The following is a 19,883-nucleotide window of genomic DNA, read 5'->3' on the forward strand; positions in this document are numbered from 1 at the left end:
TTGGATAAATAAAAAATCTACTCACCAAGTGGTGGCAGAACGCACTCATCGAAGACTTGTGATTGGCAAGCTTTCGGAGCCAGTGGATTCTTCCTCAGACAGAAGTGTTGAACGGGAAGGAAGAAGGGTGAAAGAAACGGACTGGAGAGACCTAGGAAGGAAAGGGGTAGATTTTGGGAAAGACACCCAGAACTGTAGGTCAGGGGAGACTTACTGTATGGGATGAGAAAAAAAGACTGATTGTTGGGGGCTGCATCGGACAAGATTTGAAAACCTGAGAGCTTAAAAGTGGAAGACAGGGAAATATGTAAGACAGAGATTACTACTAAAACATCGTGTATGAGTTAATAAGTGTTAGAAGCTAAGTGCATTGTATGTAATGGAGGTGGAGGGGGCAGTGAAAAATAGATGGGAAAGACAATGAAAGACGTAGAAAACTAAAATGGAGTGAAGCAAAGAGTAGTTATAGTGAAGAAAAGCTGAGACAGAAGAAATTACCAAAAATTAAGGCCAGGTGGGTGGCGAGAACCAAGGACATGTTGTAGTGCTAGTTCCCACCTGCAGAGTTCTAAGAAACTGATGTCTGAGGGAAGAGTCCAGATGGCACATGTGGTGAAACAGGCACCAAGGTCACAAATGTCATGTTGTAGAGCATTCTCTGCAACAGGATATTGTGAGTTGCCAGTATATACACTCTGTCTACACTCTGTCTATGACCATTCATCCTAATCAATAATTTGGTGGTAGTCATGCCGATAAAGGCTGAAGGAGGAGCCACTGGACCTGAAAGCTACCCAATCACTACAGTCTTCGGCGTGAGTGTTCTGCCGCAGCTTGGTGACTGGATTTTTTATCTATCCAATTAAATAATTTTATCAATAATTGACTGTTTTTGCTACAATATAAGTTTTTGTTTTATTTTCTACATATCCTTATTGTTAGAAATTATTTCTCCGAGAAGTTTATTTAGATATCATCTCACCCCTTCCTGAAAACTTTTCAGGCAAGTTTTATTTAATTTACATTATTCTACCATGCTTCTGTTATTATACAGGGTGGTCCATTGATTGTGACCGGGCCAAATATCTCACAAAATAAGCATTAAACGAAAAAACTACAAAGAATGAAACTCGTCGAGGGTAGCTTGGAGGGGGAAACCAGATGGCACGATGGTTGGCCCGCTAGATGGCGCTGCCATAGGTCAAACGGATATCAACTGCATTTTTTAAAAATAGGAACCCCCATTTTTTATTACATATTCATGTAGTACGTAAAGAAATATGAATGTTTTGGTTGGACCACTTTTTTCGCTTTGTGATAGATGGCGCTGTAATAGCCACAAACATATGGCTCACAATTTTAGATGAACAGTTGGTAACAGGTAGCTTTTTTAAATTAAAATACAGAACGTTCAAACATTTTATTTCGGTTGTTCCAATGTGATACATGTATTGTGAACTTATCATTTCTGAGAATGCATGCTGTTACAGCATGATTACCTGTAAATACCACATTAATGCAATAAATGCTCAAAATGATGTCCATCAACCTCAATGCATTTGGCAATATGTGTAACGACATTCCTCTCAACAGCAAGTAGTTCGCCTTCCGTAATGTTCGCACATGCATTGACAATGCGCTGACGCATGTTGTCAGGCGTTGTCGGTGGATCACGATAGCTAATATCCACCAACTTTCCCCACAGAAAGAAATCCGAGGATGTCAGATCCGGTCAACATGTGGGCCACGGTATGGTGCTTCGACGACCAATCCACCTGTCGTGAAATATGCTATTCAATACCGCTTCAACCACACACGAGCTATGTACCGGACATCCATCATGTTGGAAGTACATTGCCATTCTGTCATGCAGTGAAACATCTTGTAGTAACATCAGTAGAACATTATGTAGGAAATCAGCATATATTGCACCATTTAGATTGCCATCGATAAAATGGGGGCCAATTATCCTTCCTTCCATAATGCCGCACCATACATTAACCTACAAAGGTCGCTGATATCCCACATGTCGCAGCCAGCGTGGATTTTCTGTTGTTTAATAGTACATATTATGCCGGTTTACATTACCGCTGTTGGTAAATGACGCTTCGTCGCTAAAGAGAATGTGTGCAAAAAATCTGTCATTGTCCCGTAATTTCTCTTGTGCCCAGTGGCAGAACTGTACACGACATTCAAAATTGTCGCCATGCAATTCCTGGTGCATAGAAATATGGTACGGGTGCAATCGATGTTGATGTAGCATTCTCAACACCGACGTTTTTGAGATTCCCGATTCTCACGCAATTTGTCTGCTACTGATGTGCAGATTAGCCGCGACAGCAGCTAAAACACCTACTTGGGCATCATCATTTGTTGTAGGTTGTGGCTGACGTTTCACATGTGGCTGAACACTTCATGTTTCCTTAAATAACATAACTATCCGGCAAACTGTCCAGACACTTGGATGATGTCATCCAGGATACTGAGCAGCATACATAGCACATGCCCGTTGGGCATTTTGATCACAATAGCCATACACCAACACGATATCGACCTTTTCCGCAATTGGTAAACGGTCCATTTTAACATGAGTAATGTATCACGAAACAAATACCGTCCGCACTGGCGGAATGTTACGTGATATCACATACATATACATTTGTGACTATTACAGCGCCATCTATCACAAAGCGAAAAAAGTGGTCCAACTAAAACATTCATATTTCTTTATGTACTACACGAATATGTAATAAAAAATGAAGGTTTCTATTCAAAAAATGCAGTTGATATCCACTTGACCTATGGCAGCACCATCTAGCGGGCTAACCACAGCGGCATCTTGTTTCCCCCTTCAAGCTAGATGAGTTTTCTTCTTTGTAGTTTTTTCATTTGATGCTTATTTCGTGAGATATTTGGCCCAGTCACTATCAATGGACCACCCAGAATACTTGAACCTTGCCTGATCATTAACAGCTGATTACTTCCTTTTGAGATTTGTTTTGCTTTCCTCACACCTGCAACACCCATTGCTTTTGTGTAAATATATGTGTAAACCAACTGCTAAATTTCTTACAGTAAATTAATCTGACATACCTCCTTATTCTTAAAAAAATTCTCATAATCTACATTTCCACATATCAGTAGTACACAGTCATTTGAAATTCTAATATGCCTTAGGATCATTCCATGCTGTACAATTTCCTTCTTGTTTGATAATTTACAATAAAATTAATATTTAGTTTCATTAGATACTTGCCAAGACTATCTCTTTTTTTCCCTTCTGGCAAAAATTTTGGATTCTTTTGGTTTGGCACTATGAAAAGGCCAGGAAAAACTGTTTAGGTGCAATATAAAAACTTATATTTTACAAACACATAAAACATTTTACATATAGGCTATGTTTAAGATCTCATTACCAATCAAGAACCATAGAATACCATTCCACAGAGGTCTAAGGCACATGGCACAATGTACCCTGTGCGTAAATATACACAGTGGAAAAATACTTTGTTCACATATCCCCAACACTCCCCACCGAACAAAAATTTTTCAGGTACTGAACACTACATATCACAGGTCATACGATAATATTTCACCAAATTCTCGAACTTGTCCTTATTGAGAGGCTTGGTTAGGAGACCTCATAACATTTCTTCTGTGCATAGATAATTGATTGTTATACTTCCCTTCTCCAGCTGATCTCTTATAAAGAGATGTTTTATGTCAATATGTTTGGATCTCACACTGGTGACACTGTTCTCGGGAAGTTCAATAGCTCCCATATTACAGTAGAACCCCTTTTTAACGAATCTCAGGGGACCAAAAAATTTGTTCCTTAAAAGAGGGTTTTCCTTAAATAAGGGTTTAGGACAAAATACACTAAATAAGTGTTCCAGAATCAAAATTGGAACCTAGGCTATTTAGGCCATTTAAATACTCCATAATCACAAACTCACCTTGTGCTGCATACCAAAATACAGTGAACATGAAAATGTTTCTTGGCAAATTTAAAACTACTCGATATACTTGTAATACCCTTTTTTTTAAGATATTTTGGATGTTAGGTCACATCAAAAGTCATCAACTGGTATCTTGATTTAAAAGGAGAAAATTTTATTTAGCTAATGGCACTCAATGAATTAGATATCACATTAATGAATAAAACTGCTATACTGTCTTTATTTCTGAAAAAAATCTAGAAGAGTAGTCTGCTGCTTCCTTCCAGCACAGTGTACTGCTAGAAGTTGTCATTCCAGCTGGTTAATACTGTTAAGAACTGACTCATCCACAACAAAGGATGAGAAATACCTTCTAATAGTCTCAAGTCCTTCCACAGCTGCAGAAAAACTTGGTGTTGGTGAGTCCACATCATCATCATCATCATCATCATCCTCGCCACCACCACTGTCACCACCAACTTGTTTTTTCACCAATATCAGCAGCAAACAGCTCACTCATGTCCATAGTGGGTGTAGAAGTAAGTACATTATCATCAAACGAAATAAAATCTTGGAATATCACAGTTTCAGGAACATCTATAACATTCCTATCTTCTTCAGGGATATAGTCCTCATTCTCTTCAAAATCCCAAATAATTGTTAGCTTCTGCTGTATCATCAGTTTTCTTTGTTTGCTGGCCATATTACACGTACAAAAACACTACTGTAAGTAGACTACACTACTACAGTATACACTTAATGCTTTCACTTTATAGCGTCAGACACGACAGCTGGAGCGCGGTAGTGTGGAAGAATTGTGTTTTCAAATTATCAGTTTAACATTCACCAATCTCGATAACTTCACAACTATCGATACGAGACCAATATCCAAACACTGATGCGGACATTGATTTTAAGAACGCAAATGATCAAAGCCAACGTTATGATTTAATGTCTCAAAACAAGAAGTGCAGCTGCAGACTGTATCTTAATTTGCGAATTGTAACACATTTATTCCTTAAAAGTGGAATTTAAAAGAAAGCGCAATTCGTTAAAACTGAATTTCAGGAACACTGTTTTTATGGCGTTATCGCCGGGACCAATGAAAGTATTCCTTAAAAGTGGGATTTCCTTAAAAGCAGGTTCGTTAATACGGGGTTTTACTGTATCACAAAATATCAGTTTGTTTTACTTTTGTAAGAAATTCTATTTCACCCATCAGTGTTCTGACCCACTGAGCTTCTTAGATAGTGGAAAATAAGACCGCTTTTACAGAGCTCAAAGCAACTGTCTTCTTTGTCTTACATGACCAGGATATCAATCCTCACATTAGTTTAAAGCAACTTCTAGTGATGAAGTTTCTGGTTTCCAGCTGTCTCCATCACTGCACCCTGCCATCCAATGTTTTCCTATTGAATCATTGCAAAACTTGTTTCAGCATTTTTGACAAATGCAATGTCTGGTCTGGAAGTCTGCACCAAGTACAGCAGACTTCCCACAGCTTACAAATAAGGTACACTTTCCTTACATTTCTCATCCTCAAAGTTGTTAATAGATTTGCATTAATTTTCCATTGGGGTAGAAGTACGCTCACAATTTTCCATACTGAACTTTTCTAAGATTTTTCTTGTATACAGAGATTGGTCAATCCGCAATTGTTCTCTGTTGGTATTTCTTAGAATCTTTGTGTCTAAGTGTGATTAACTTCTCCTAAGTAATGCATGTTAAATTCTGACCATAACTGTTTCTAAGAAGGTCAATTTTATTTTCACTATTAGTCCAAAGACAAAATTATCTACCCATATGGCCATGACTAATTTCTTCCATGCTTCTTTCGTAGTATATACTTGGATCTGTTTTTGGTTGTGACATGTTTTATCAAAGTTTTGTGTAAACATTTATTTCAGCAATGGTCACTCTGCTTTAATCAGTACCTGCCTTTCTTCAAATGTCAAATTTTCCTTTTCCCTTGATGAGATCTTTTAACTTCATCAGGTGGGATAACATGTATTTCCTATTCCAGCTTTCCATTCAGATAGTCTGTTTTCATATCCATTTGATGAATCAACATGTCTTCCCTTACTGCAAGAGCTAAAAGGTATCGTAATGCTGAATTTTTCATCACTGGTGAGAAAGTCTCACTGTAATCCATTCCCTCTTTCTGACAATATCCTTCAACTTCAAATCCGGCCTTGAATTTTGGTATTGCATTCTCAGGATTTTTAATATTGAATACCCAACTTGATCTTAGTGGCTTTTTATTTTCAGGCATGTCAACCCATTCATATATATCTTTCTCCAAAAATTATTGTAATTATTTTTCAATAGCCTCTTTCCAACTTAGAGCATTTGTACTTGCCAAGGATTCATCAACTGTGATGGGTTCACTTTGGCAGGTTTGGGCAACATACATTTCGTTCTCTGGATATCTTTTTTGGGTTTGTTACACATGTAGAATGCCTTAAATTGACTTCCTCTATTGAATCTTCTTCCTCAATTTCATTCTCATGTAGTATATCAGTTTGCTCTTTATCATTACCTTACTTTGTTCCACTTTCCATCTCTTTTTCATCACTATCACACCTTATATTTGGCTGAATTAGTTTGGCTATTTTCCTTTAATTTATGTTTAGAATCCTCTAAAAATACTATCCCTCTGCTGCTTGTTATCTTCTTATTCACAGGATTACAAAATATGTATCCTTTTGAATCCTCACAGTAGCCAACAAAAGTATATTTCTGAGATTTTGCATCCCATTTACCTCTTAACAGTTTTGGAATCTGAACCCTGGCTTCACATCAATGACTTTTAAGTGTCTTAGGTCTGGTTTCTTACCAGTCCATACTTCATGATGTGTCATGTCTCACAACTTTGGTAGGTGATCCGTTACTTAAATACATCGCAGTTCACAGGCCCTCTGCCCAAAAACACTTGGGTACTTAAATTGTTTGCTTAAATGTTCTTATCCATTGTCTGATCCAATAATTTAATTTTCTTCCCAAGTTGTGTTTTGACTATTTTGCAACGAACAGCAAATATGACATTCATTTGATCCTTGGCACTTATACAGTAAACATGAATGTGTCTAGAAAAATCATCTTTGAATGCCAGGAAATAGCAGTTACCTCCTAAAGATTTATTCCCTATAGATCCACAGAGATTAGTATGGACGAGTTGCAAGACTTCTGTAGCCCTGCTCTGAATCGATTTAAATGCAGTCTGGCCTGCTTCCCTTGCAAACACACCCCACACTGCACATTATTTTTCCCATAATTTTCTATCCTTGTTGCCATATTCTTCAACATGGCCATACTTTTTCTACTCAAATGTTCAAGTCTCCTGCGCCACAAGAAACCTTTTGCAGTGTAAACAGTGTGATTTCCAGTTTCAGCAGCATTTTGAACTGTATTTAATTTGTAAATATCTCTTACATTAGTTGCAGTAGCTACAATATTGCCACAAGAGTCAATTATTTTGGCTCCCTCTATATCAAAGATAACCTTGTTACCTTTCCTTACTATTTTTCTTACCAACACACTTTTGGACAGAAATATGTCACTGTGAAATTTATTATTTCACTTTAATTCAGTGCTGTCGGATTCTTAGTTTCATGCAGCAAAATGATGTGGAAAAAATGTGTAGGGGCAAAATAGAAGCTTTTATTTTATTAACACACAACACATTTTACATATAGGCTACACACAAGATCTCGCTGCCAATCAATAACTACGGAATACCATTTCACAGAGGTCTAATGCACTCAGTACCACGTATCTAATGCACAACTATACACACTGGAAAAATACTTTGTTGACATATCCCCAACAAAAAACTGTACACCACCTTTTCTTTTGTTATTCATAATAAATAACAACATCACTGCCAAGTAACATATTCAAGTGTGCTGTGTGATACTAAAATTTTCGATCTTTCAAAATTGTTTTGGTCTGTGTTAATTAAATGGTCCACCAGCACATACCAATAATATACACATAAAATAATATCCAAAATTCTCACCCTTCATTTTCAAGAGATTCACAAATTAAAAAATAAAATTTACATCTTATATAGACTTCAAGTGCCAGCAAACTCATTCTCAACTTATTCAAGCAGGAGAATGGCACATTTTGATACTCACTCTATTCCTGCATGCAATACTGCTACCTGGTCTTCTGAACTTAGTTCATTGCCATTGTCAAGTAATGCATCCACCACATTTTCGAGGACATTTTGAGGGAAACAACTGCTCAGCATATTTTTCAAGGTGTCCCGTATCATGATGCCTATTCAACAAATACAATTATATTACAAACAAGAGAATTCTACAAATTTCAATAACTAAATAAATAAGTGAAGGTTGCCAAAACACTGCAGATATGTCGTTACCATGTTTACACAACAGTCACTGCATAGAAACTTTCAAAGAAACAGAGACTGTTGCACAGTAGGTATAAAACATACCACAGGGCTATACACAGTGATACTGAGTTAAACACGTTAGGCTCTCAAGAGAGAAGTGCATGAAGCCTTAAATCATTACCATAGCCAAATATTACCAAAAGACCCCTCACAAAATCCAAAGTAATTGTAGTCATATGCAAAGGCTGATAGCAGTACCAAAGTTGCGTCCAGTAATGGAGGAGACAGGAACTGAAACATGGTGTTAGAACAAAAATGCTGAACTCTTGCTTTGTAACATTCCTTTCCAAAGGAAAATCCAGGAGTATTGCCTCTACTTAACATCCACATCACTGCAAAGATGAGTGACAGATGCTAGTGTTGGTGTTGTTGGAAAAAAGTGATGAAATTCTATAACTGAACACAGCTCCAGGACCCAATGGAATTTCTGTCACATTCTATACCAAATTTATGGCTGACTTAGTCCATCTTTTAACCATAATTTGAGACAAATCACTCTAACAAAAAACCAAGCCCAGTGGTAGGTAACTGGTCACACCTGTCTACAGGGAAGATAGCAAAAGTGATCCACAAAACTACCATCCAATACTCTTGACAGCAATTTGTTGTAGAATCTTGGAACATATTCTAAGTCCAAATGTAAAGGGGTATCTCTAACACAATAACCTCATTCATATCAACCAGCATAGGTTCCGAAAACATCAATCATGTGAAATCCAACTTGTACTTCTATCATATGACTTTGTGAAAACCATGGATCAACGCAGTCAGATAGAAGTAGTGTTTCTTGACTTCTGAGAAGTATTTGACTACACCTGCGCTTATTATTGAAAGCACAATCATATAGTATCAAGCAAAATTTGTCACTGGATTTATGATTTCTTGGTGGGAGAACACAGCACGTCATCTTCGATGGCGAGTCATCAACAGATGTAGAAATAACTTCACGCACTCTCCAAAGTGATGGGTTGGAATCCTCTCTCTACAAATAGAATATAAATGACTTGGCATACAATACTGACTGCAAAGGTTTTTCTCACAGATATGCTGTTACCTATAACGGTGTATTACTGGGAGGTGGGGGGAGGGGGGGAGCAACCACACAAATATTCAGCAATGTAAGGAAGAGAGAGACTGCTACTTACTGTAAGGATAACACATCAAGCTGAAGACAGGCACAACTAAAAGATACTTTCACATTAGCTTTCGGCTGCAGCCTTCATCAGGAAAACACACACACACACACACACACACACACACACACACACACACACATAAAGGACCTCCATCTCTGACAGCTCAGACTAGAATGCACCGGTAAAGTTAGGGAAGAGGTAACAGGAGAGAATGGGTGAAACTATTGGGTGGAGAGTGTGAGAACAATATGGTACCGTAGGTTGAGGCCGGAATAATTTTGGGTGTGGAGAATGTGCGCAGTTCAGGAAAGGTCGTGGTGGAGGAAAGGACCCAGGTGGCTCAGGTAATGAAGCACCCACTGAAATTAAGGATGTTATGTTACGTAGCGTGTTGTGTCACAGGGTGGTCTACAATGCTCTTGGCCACTGTTTGGTGGTGGCTGTTCATCTTGGTAGACACCTGGTTGGTAATCATATTCCCTCCCCCCCTCCTTCCTCGCTTACCTACCACACAACTTCCAGACACTGCACCTGACGGCAGTCTAGTCCCTGCACATTCTGTCAAATTGAAGATGGCAAAACACTGCTATTCCTTCCCCTTCAGACTGCTGCTTCCATTCTACATAGCTCACATTCTGATCCGAGCTGCAAGGTATGGTGGTTGTGTGTGTGAGGTGTGCTTGCTGGATGAATGAATGTGTGTGTATTTCTTTTTCTGGTGAATGCTAATGTGTAAGTGTCTTTTAGTTGTGCCCGACTGCAACTTCACATGTAATTTTTACGATAAGCAGCAATCTATTTTTTCCTCATATTGCTGATATCCCAGCTGACATTTCTACTGTTTGATTTTACACAAATATCCAGATGGATATCGACAAGATTTAGGAGTAGAGTAAAGACTGAAAACTTGCTTTAAATGGTCAGAAATGTAAAATTGTGTATTTCACAAAATGAAATAACAGTCCTACAACAACAATATCAAAAAGTCTTTCAAGTCCCAACTGAAATTGATCACCTCATACAAATACCTGGGTGTAAGAATTTGTAGGGATATGAAATAGAACCATCACGTACACTCATCAAAGGTAAAGCAGGTGGGAGATTACCAAAATTGGTAGAATGCTAGTGAAATGCAATCAGTCTCCATAGGATGTTGCTTACAAAACACTCGTATGGTCCATCCAAGAACATTGCTTAAGTGTGCAGTACCCATATCACATAGAACTAACAAGGGATATTGAACATATAAAAAGAAAAGCAGCACAAAGGGTCACAGGGCTGTTTCACCCCTGCAGTTGCTGAAGAAACAGAACTGCCAGATACTTGAAGATAAACCTACCCTTACAAATTTTCAGGTACCAAGTTCAAGTGATTAATGTAGGAAAGTATTAAAAAACAATACATATCACTCTCAGAGAATAGTAGAGATAAAATCATGCTAATTTCAGAATGCAGAGAGGCATATAAACAATCATTTTGCCCTACATAATATATTTGAATGGAACAAAAAGAAGCCCAAATAACTGGTACAATGGAAAATAGCCTACTCTCTGCCGCACACTTCACAGTGATTTGCACAGTATTCAGCCAACAGCACAAACTTGGTAGATTCAAACATTTTTCAAAGCTGCACATTCACTCAACATTTATAAAAATACAGTTTTATGTGAACTTAAAGAATTTACTACCACTTGCTCTTACCCACTCCCCTCCCCTTTCTTGGATCTAACACAGTTGGAATTTCCCTTGTGCCTTAAACAATATAACTTGCTGTTACTGATCTTTTTCAAATAGGCTTAGCTACAGATCAGCCTGTCACCACAACCACGATTTTCTTAGTTATCACATACATTGGCTTTGCTGACTCAGAACCAAACTGTTACCTTTCAACCTAACACCTAACCTATACTTCAGATAAGCTACAGGTCAATGTGTCACCACAACCAGCTACCTCCTCCCACCTTTCACATTCGTCGACTTCAACAAGTATCAACAAAATTGTGAATGCATGTACCGAGAGGTGATGTGGCAGCAGCCTTTAACATTACCTCACTGGCCAAAGCTCACAACTTGTATCGAACATTCCTTTTGACCTGGGAAAAAAATCAGATCTTATCATCATGCTCATTATGCCAATACGGTGTATAGTAATGTGAGTATGGGCAATATTGTTTAGGAAGATGGACTCACTACTGAAAATAACTCCTGCACCAGGAACTGAGTCATGTTAAACTGACTCATAGATGTCTGCAGGCTTTTGTGGCCATTGTCACTGAAGGTACAATCTTCTGGCCCACTGGGCCATTTCTGTTTCTTCTGTATGATCGACATTTCAATAATTCTGCTGGGACCTTCTTCAGGATCATATGGTGTCCACAACTGACTAAACACTGAGTGTACAGTCCACTGTGTACAACACACGATCCAGAAGAAGTTCCCGGCAGAAGGGTTGAAACATCAATCATATAGAAGAAATATGATGCAGCTTAACAAGCCAGAAGATTTTATTTCCTGTTTCATGGATGTAGTTACTAAACTGCTTTGCAATGTGACCATAAGATCTCCCCTCCACCCACCCATCCCCCCCCCAAAAAAAAGAGAGATTAAAAAAAAATCTAGAACACAACTCCCAAACCATTACAGGTCCTTCAGCATCGTTGGGAAAAACTGTCTGAACTGTACGTTTCCCTGGTGCTATCCATATATATCCAGCAATCGGAACCAATGTAAAAGTGGTATTGTCTGACCACATCAGATATCACTATTTCTCAACACATTCAACACATCTTATAACACTCAATGCTCTTCTTTGCTCGGACTTAATTTAAAGGCGTTTTGACAACACTAGCTCTATCGTTAATTTTCTTTCTGTACAGTTCATTTCCCATTGTTTTTAGGATTCTGTTCTTTAAATTCATATTATTAACTTGTCACTTTCATGGCTTTCATCTTTTTAATCTTTAACGTTCCCTTGTCTCTACTGACATGTACTCCTTCCACAATTTGTTCAACAAAGTTTTCTCATCAAAATTTTATGATGTTTCATCACTTGATAAAATAGCTCTGGACATCTGAGGCAGATATGCAACATCCACACATTTTCTTACTTTTAATTCACTGGAACTCCCTCTTGTTTACTTTTTACAGTAGCACATCTCTGGAACCATTTCATTCCCTCAGCTCACCTGTGATCATGGGTCCGTCAACAGTAAAGTCAGAACTTAGAGACTTCCAACAAGCAAAAAAATCCATAATCCTTCTAAATGAGGTGGATGCAAAGAAATGGTTTCGGTCATGCAAGATGCACAAAAACTTAACTAGCTATTTGTAAATGAGAATGTGGGTTATGATCCCAGAAGGCTGTTTTTTAGTGTTTTCTACAGTAGAACATGTTTACATATGGATAACATAAAAACAAGTTAATAACTCTGACTATATTCTTTCAACTATGATTCACAGTTGAAAGAATATAGTCTTAATTATTAGCTTGGATGGTCATCATGTTATTTGCAGTATGTCATGTGTACTCAGTAAACATAAGTAAATTAAGATCTGTGGCCATGATAGGGGACATGTTCATTACATGGTACACACATTGTTTCAGACAGGGCATCTTATAAAATAAACACCCAAGGAAATCAGCAATTGTAAGTTCTCAAATCAATCTTAGGATTTAGAACCCACAGACTCAGTCACAACATGGGTATAAAGTGCTCCAACTGGTTTGATGGCCATATTAATGAAACAACAGATCAGTCCCTAGACACTGCACCACATACATTTGATCATTAACATCCCATTGCTTTCAGTACTGATTACACAACTATCAGCCGGTTGCACTCTTCCACCATCTCTTCAGAAGAGATTACAACATAATGTTGCAACGAACAGTATAAAATATTAGTGACCACTGCTGAGAAAATTACTTATGAACATCATGTTGTTCAAGGGAAAAGCTAGATGACTCGTTTCATGTTATGGACAATCCTTGCAGTAACACCTTTCTCACAATCTGGTCTGTGTGAATAGAAAATATAAAAGTATCGTTCTAATTTCTTTACTAGCATTACGCAATTGCAGAATCCAGTTGTCTTTTTTTCACATTGAACTCAACAATAATTTTAGTACAAGTAACATATGCACATTACGGTTACCTTCGAGTTTCAGAAGGAAGCATCACGAAATCCGGTTGCTGAGCCAAAGCCAAGGGCCTAGTATCATAATTTAACGCGACAGAGTGAGTTAAACGATGTCCTCCATTTAGTATAAAACATTAACACATTTTCGGGGTAAATGCTTCGTTTACAATATTTACTTTCGGCCCTTTTAAGAAACTTATTTTCTACACACAAGAGGGCTGTCTGAAAAAGCAGTGTCACTCTGTGGAAACGTCATCTCAGATTTATCGCGTCTGAAAGTGACAGAAAAACAAAATAAAGATGACACTACGAACCGAGGGCCTTTCTTAGTTTTACGGCCGTCACTACAACCTCAGTTGTCTCAATTTTTAGCTAATTGTAACAAAAGGTATTCAACAGATTACAGTGACTAATCTTCACAAATCACTAGATTTCAACATACCTCACTTTACACATAAATACTAAATTATGCCTCGGGCTTTCCTCGACTAGTATCAATCCTTAAGATAAATGGCACACATCACCACGCAGTACGTAGTGATTTGCTAACTGCTAACTAAATAAAAACTACACACAAACACACCACAAAAACAGAAAAACTCATCACATCAATTGTCAAATCCAATCGAACCAAAGATGATCAAGAAAATGCGTTCTCTGGAACAAAATACATGCGACAGGTGCTTACCAACATCGCATATGCCATATAATTTTCAATACAAACTTCAGTAGTATTCTTTATAAAATAGAGATGTTCAGAGGTTACGCTAACTTATGTTATTGGCATAGTTGTTAAATACTCGAAAGCTATTTTTGGACAAAATAAGATGATTTGAAATCCCGCATAAAGCATTAACATGTAATTTCTCTCAATCTGAGAGAGTATCGTAGTTCCCACATGACAACAAAATCATTACTGAAGTGAATAAATGGTTTGCAACAATGCTCCAATCTGTGGTCACAAATCATATCTGCGCTGATAAATCATAGCGTGTGGTCTGGAAATCCCCGCAAATCTTGCGCGCGACGTGTGTGAATTATCTGTTTCTTGCGTATAGTGTCTCTCGTCTTCCGTGTGCAATGAATTCTCAAATGGCTAATAACACGTAAGTGGAGTAAAGAGACCATTGCTGAATTTATTGAATTGTACAAAGGCATACGTGTTCGCGAAAAGTTAAGACACAAGGACTCACACAAGAAAACAGCCGCTTACAATTCTAAAAGTCGATAACATTTTACTGATGGATTTCAGACAATGAACTGAAAATTTTGGGAATATGTCGTTTTTAAATTATACTGATGTAAGCAGTAGTATTTTATATACTGGTATCTTAGTGTATTGTTGCATCGCAGAGAAATATGCTGGGTGAACGCAATTTTCTTAAACGTTTTCCCCAGACAGTGCTGAACCATGCAAGGCAGGCTCAAGCGCACTGTCGTAACCGGAATGACAAATCGGCAGAAACCCAATACCGCAATATAGTGACACTTGACAGAGGCCATTGCCACATGTCGCTTGAGCAAGATGTATGAATCGTCAACTCAGCAAGATGGCCTCACTACGCAAGCAACATAACGCCATTTTGACAGCGCGTCAAGGTGCCAAATTACACATAAATCTTACAGAAGGACGTCTTTCAGCCTGCTGCCACAGCAGAAAAGCACCAAGTTGAAGGACTGAAAGCCACAGTTGGGACACCAAGATGCAGTGAAGACTGCTGATGAACTCAGAAAACGAACCCATCCTCGGTCATCCTCACTAACACATAACGTCATTGCTTCCAACAGACAACTGTAAATACTAGGGATCCCGAGCCCCTAATCTTCCAGTTACAGCGATCCCAACACTGGGGCTGGACCTGTAATGCGCTACCTTCCATTCGCCAGATGACTACAACTTTAGGGATCACAGCCAGCCTGGTCTGCTGTGAGCTGCAAACCTCTCATCCACTGATGTCAAATCTTGGAGAATTCAACAATCAATGCACTGGGGACAAAATGATGGTGTTTGATGAATTATCATACTGCCACTGTATCATTATTGAGCGTCGATATTGCACGAGCAACGCCTGTTGCCAGTTGCGCAGCTACAATACGCAGCACTGCTCTGCTGCTTGAGCTACCATGACCTCACCAAATCACTGAGCTGCACGTGTTAGATTGTTCCACACTGCATACTACATCCGCAGACTTCCTCATTGCTGCTGCAGGGGAGACAATGCAATTGTAAAATAAAGCTAATAACTGTATAATTTGCTAATGCTGTCTCATTAGCGCCTGATGGGCCCTCATCACCATGCTCCATGCTTTGTCACCCTGTGTAAGCAAGTATTCCAGCCCACTGGCCCTTATAATATGCTGAAGACGTCTGCCAATAACAGTCAAATAATTATCTAATTGTATGACAGTTTAAATCAGCATTGTGGCGCCGCAATTGGTCGAAGATTATTACCAACAAAGTGAATTGTATATTTGCTTCCTGAGCTCATGTGGTCTTTGTGTACTTGCTTTCCCGCCACTCCAGTGCATAGCACATTCTGTTTAGTCCTGATCTTCTTTGTAGTGTCGCACATAGTCAATTGGTGATTTAATCAAGCATGTTATTTTAATAGCATCCATACTTTACTGTGGACCAGTGTTCCCACAAGTGATGTTCCCGAAGAAGACCATGAAGAACCAAAAACAAACTGAATATGAAGATACTCAGCTAGCTATTGTGAATACCATCTCATTAGACAGTCCTTTTGCAACGCAGAGGAAGTGTATTCTGTTCCTCCAGTGGCAACAAATGATTGACAAGTGCCAGGTACTTCACGTGATATGTAGCCCAAAGACAATTCACCTCTTCACTGTATCACATCTTCCGCATTGTGAGGCAAATTTGTCTCTCCAATACATACCATAACAACCAGACCTATACCTCTGGCTTTTGGAACTTTCGTTTATCGCCTATGGTATTTGTAATGTCAACCTCTGATTTGTTCTGAACATCAGTGCTTTAGACACTCAGATTCTTTTGTTATTCTCTGACACTGTTCATAACATGCAATCTGTTCGCAAATATACACACTTTATGAACATGCTCTCTCAAGTGAGCTAACCAATAGAACTTCGAATCCAACAAGTTCTGAACAGTGAAGTTATTGGCAATAAATTGCCTTCTGAATTGTGGTGTCATCAAGTTTGTGAGGTAACATTATAACAGGTGTGTTTCAGTCAGTTGCCTTTCACTGTAAAAACTGCTGTGGTTTGAAATAATACTGTGAACTTGATCACAGTTACTCTTTGCTGACCAACTGCATAATATTTTGTTTCATGAGAACATGTGGGGCCCCATAAAATGGCGATGGCAACTTAGCTCGCTCCAGCACGACTTGAGCAGCCTCCAGTGGCAATTCTGGCAAACTACAGCGAGTCCCAGCAACCCACAGCTCATCATCCGGCGTAGTTCTCGCCATGGCGTCACTAAGCAATGCATTACGTAACTGGTGTTTGTATCATTTCCATTTTGGACGACTGGCTAGAAAATGCACTCCCTCATGCAGCTGCACAAATGACAGCAGCGGCCAGGTATAGGCATGGCCAGTTGCTCTAATATAAAGTATCTACACTCCACCGCCACATCAGATAAAATATCTGATGTTTCATGTGATCCAGAGTCAGGTCATGAAAATCAAACTCAAGAAAATGGATTGCTTCCTAGTATCAAAAATGTGACTCTCTCTGACATGTCAACTCGATGGTCTGCTGCTAACGGTTTTGGTACACCATGTCACTTTCATGTCCCTAACACCTGCATTACATGAAGACATTAAATCAACTCAGTATAACTGTTCTACTGGTGAAGCTAGAAAAGCGATCTTCTGTTGCCTTGTTGCCTCCTGGTTCACTGCAGCTAATAACAAAAAAATTCCTACTTTGAGAGAAAGTATAAGAGTTGATGAACTTACTTGTCACTGAACCTTTTCTTGGGGCTGATTTCCTACTCCACTATCATGTTGATGTTGACATGTGGAAGACTGAACTTCATATGAATGGTGTGATTGCTTACAGACGTAAAAGGTTATTCAAGCGGCCTTCATGAGCTGGAAGCTCACACCTCTGCTTCAGGTGCAGCAGCAACGCAGTGGAATTCTGTGAATTCGCCTATTAACAAGAGGAACTTATTCCCATAGTCAGCACTGACAGTGAATTGTTTGGAAAATAAGAGACCTTAAAAAAATTAAAAGCAGGTATTATTAAAGACAATGGTGTGTTAAATTTCCGAACTGAAAAAGCACCAAAGCCCTAAAAAAAGCTCAGACTGAACTGCAGATGTTAAACGAAAACATTCCTACCCTGACGTCCTTAGCCAATGGGGACAAGCTGTCGGTGTACCTCCCTGGTGTGGCACACAACACTAGCCATCGCCTTCCAACTAAGCTGGACTGCCAGTAACTTTCAATGCTCGCAGGATGGTACCTGAAAATTATGCCATAACAAAGAAAGAATTTTAGGATTTATTAAACACGGAAGTTGTTCGATATCCCAACAGCCTGTAGGCATTGACTCTCCATTTGGTGAAGACTGAAGGCGGCTCCTAAGATCGTATCAGGAGCTGACACACTTTGAATGTGGGAACAACTACAGACTGTTACTCTGTACAAAACCTCCAGGACTTTACAGCTGATTTATCAGGTGCACAGCTTTCAGCATCATCGATTACCAGAAAGCCTATCATCAGACTCCCATAATACTTGTAGATATATCGAAAATGGAAGTGATCACACCTTTTGGCCCCTTCAAGTACATCAGAAAGCCAATTGCACTAGATAATGTGACTCAAATATGGCATCATTTTATCGAGGAAGTGTTTTGCGGCCTGCCCTAACGTTTTGTTTATTTGGACTGCATGACTGATATCTCTTCTTTGCATCCACCTCATTTAGAAGGATTATGGATTTTTTTGCTAGCTGGGAGTCTGTAAGTTCCGACCTGACTTTTGACTGATCCATTATCACAATTATCACAGGTGAGCTGACGGAATGGAATAATTCCAGAGATGTGATACTGTAAAAAGTAAACAAGAGGGGGTTCCAGTGAATTACAAGTGAGAAAATATTTGGATGTTGCATATCCACCACATATGTCTGGAGCTACTGTATCAGGTGATGAAACATCATACAATTTTGATGAGAAAACGTTGCTGAACAAACTATGGAAGGAGTGCTTGTCAGTAGAGACAAAGGAACATTAAAGAGAAAAAAGATGAAGGCCATGAAAGTGACAAGTGAGTAATATGAATTTAAAGAACACAATCGCCAAAACAACGTAATTTACAGGGACCCCTCACTGCCATGCTGTGATGACCAACTTCAAGAGAACAATGCCCCATGACTTGGACTCAGAGATGTTACTGGTGTTCGACAATGTCAAGTATAGTTTAAGAACCTGTTGTTTTTAGTGCATCCTATCCCTTCCATGACCATTATTATTGTTAATGTTAGTCAGACAGCGGAAAGGCGGTTCTTCAACAACAAATAAGACATACAAGGCACTGCTCGGGTTCTTTTTTGGCCTACTGTCGGTGTCGTAAGCTAGATGGAATGCCCTTGATCGAGATTTGTTGGAGTATATGAAGCTATTAAACATTTCAGGCTGAATGTGAAGTCACATCTCTCTGCAGTTTTTACTAACCACAAACCTGTGTCCTTTCCTTTCAAAACTTTATGGAACGCATTCTGAATAAGACAATTCCGCCATTTAGAATTTATCTGCTAGATTACTACTGATATCTGCCATTTATGAGGGGCAAATAATATTGTGGCTGACTATTTTTCCAGAATTAATGCGGTGACCGTGCCCATCGACTTTCGGTGACTGGTGGGGGTGCAAGGCACTGATGCAGAGTTAAAAGAACTTATTACGAAAAAAAATGGGATCTTATCTGTGGAACCTTTCACAGGACAATTTCCAGTGCAGTGTGAAACTTCTCAAAACCGAATGTACACTTTAGTTCCACCAGGTTTTCAGAAACAAGTATTTGATTACATTCTTGGACTCGCTCATTCTGCAGCCAGTTGCACTATATGGATGGTACTGATAGATTTGTACGGTTGGCGACCAAGAGTGACTGCGTGTTGTGAATAAAAAAAATGGTTCAAATGGCTCTGAGCACTATGGGACTTAACAGCTATGGTTATTGGGAGCTCCAACGTTAGGCGGGTGATGGAGCCCCTTAGGGAAATAGCGAAAAGGTCGGGGAAGAAGG

At 39.0% G+C, this 19,883-nt stretch overlaps 1 protein-coding gene across 1 annotated transcript in view; it reads right to left on the reverse strand.

Annotated features, from left to right (window-relative positions):
• The window catches only part of LOC126481253 (ubiquitin carboxyl-terminal hydrolase 35), a 127,581-nt gene extending 113,318 nt beyond the window's left edge, over positions 1-14,263 (reverse strand). The window contains 2 exon segments of the mRNA XM_050104872.1: positions 8,078-8,222; positions 14,076-14,263. Coding sequence (XP_049960829.1) covers positions 8,078-8,217 — 140 coding nt within the window. The 5' untranslated portion in view covers positions 8,218-8,222; positions 14,076-14,263.
• Positions 14,264-19,883: the final 5,620 nt, after the last annotated feature.

The sequence above is a fragment of the Schistocerca serialis genome, chromosome 5 (assembly GCF_023864345.2).
Source record: "Schistocerca serialis cubense isolate TAMUIC-IGC-003099 chromosome 5, iqSchSeri2.2, whole genome shotgun sequence".
Classification (NCBI taxonomy): Eukaryota; Metazoa; Arthropoda; class Insecta; order Orthoptera; family Acrididae; genus Schistocerca; species Schistocerca serialis.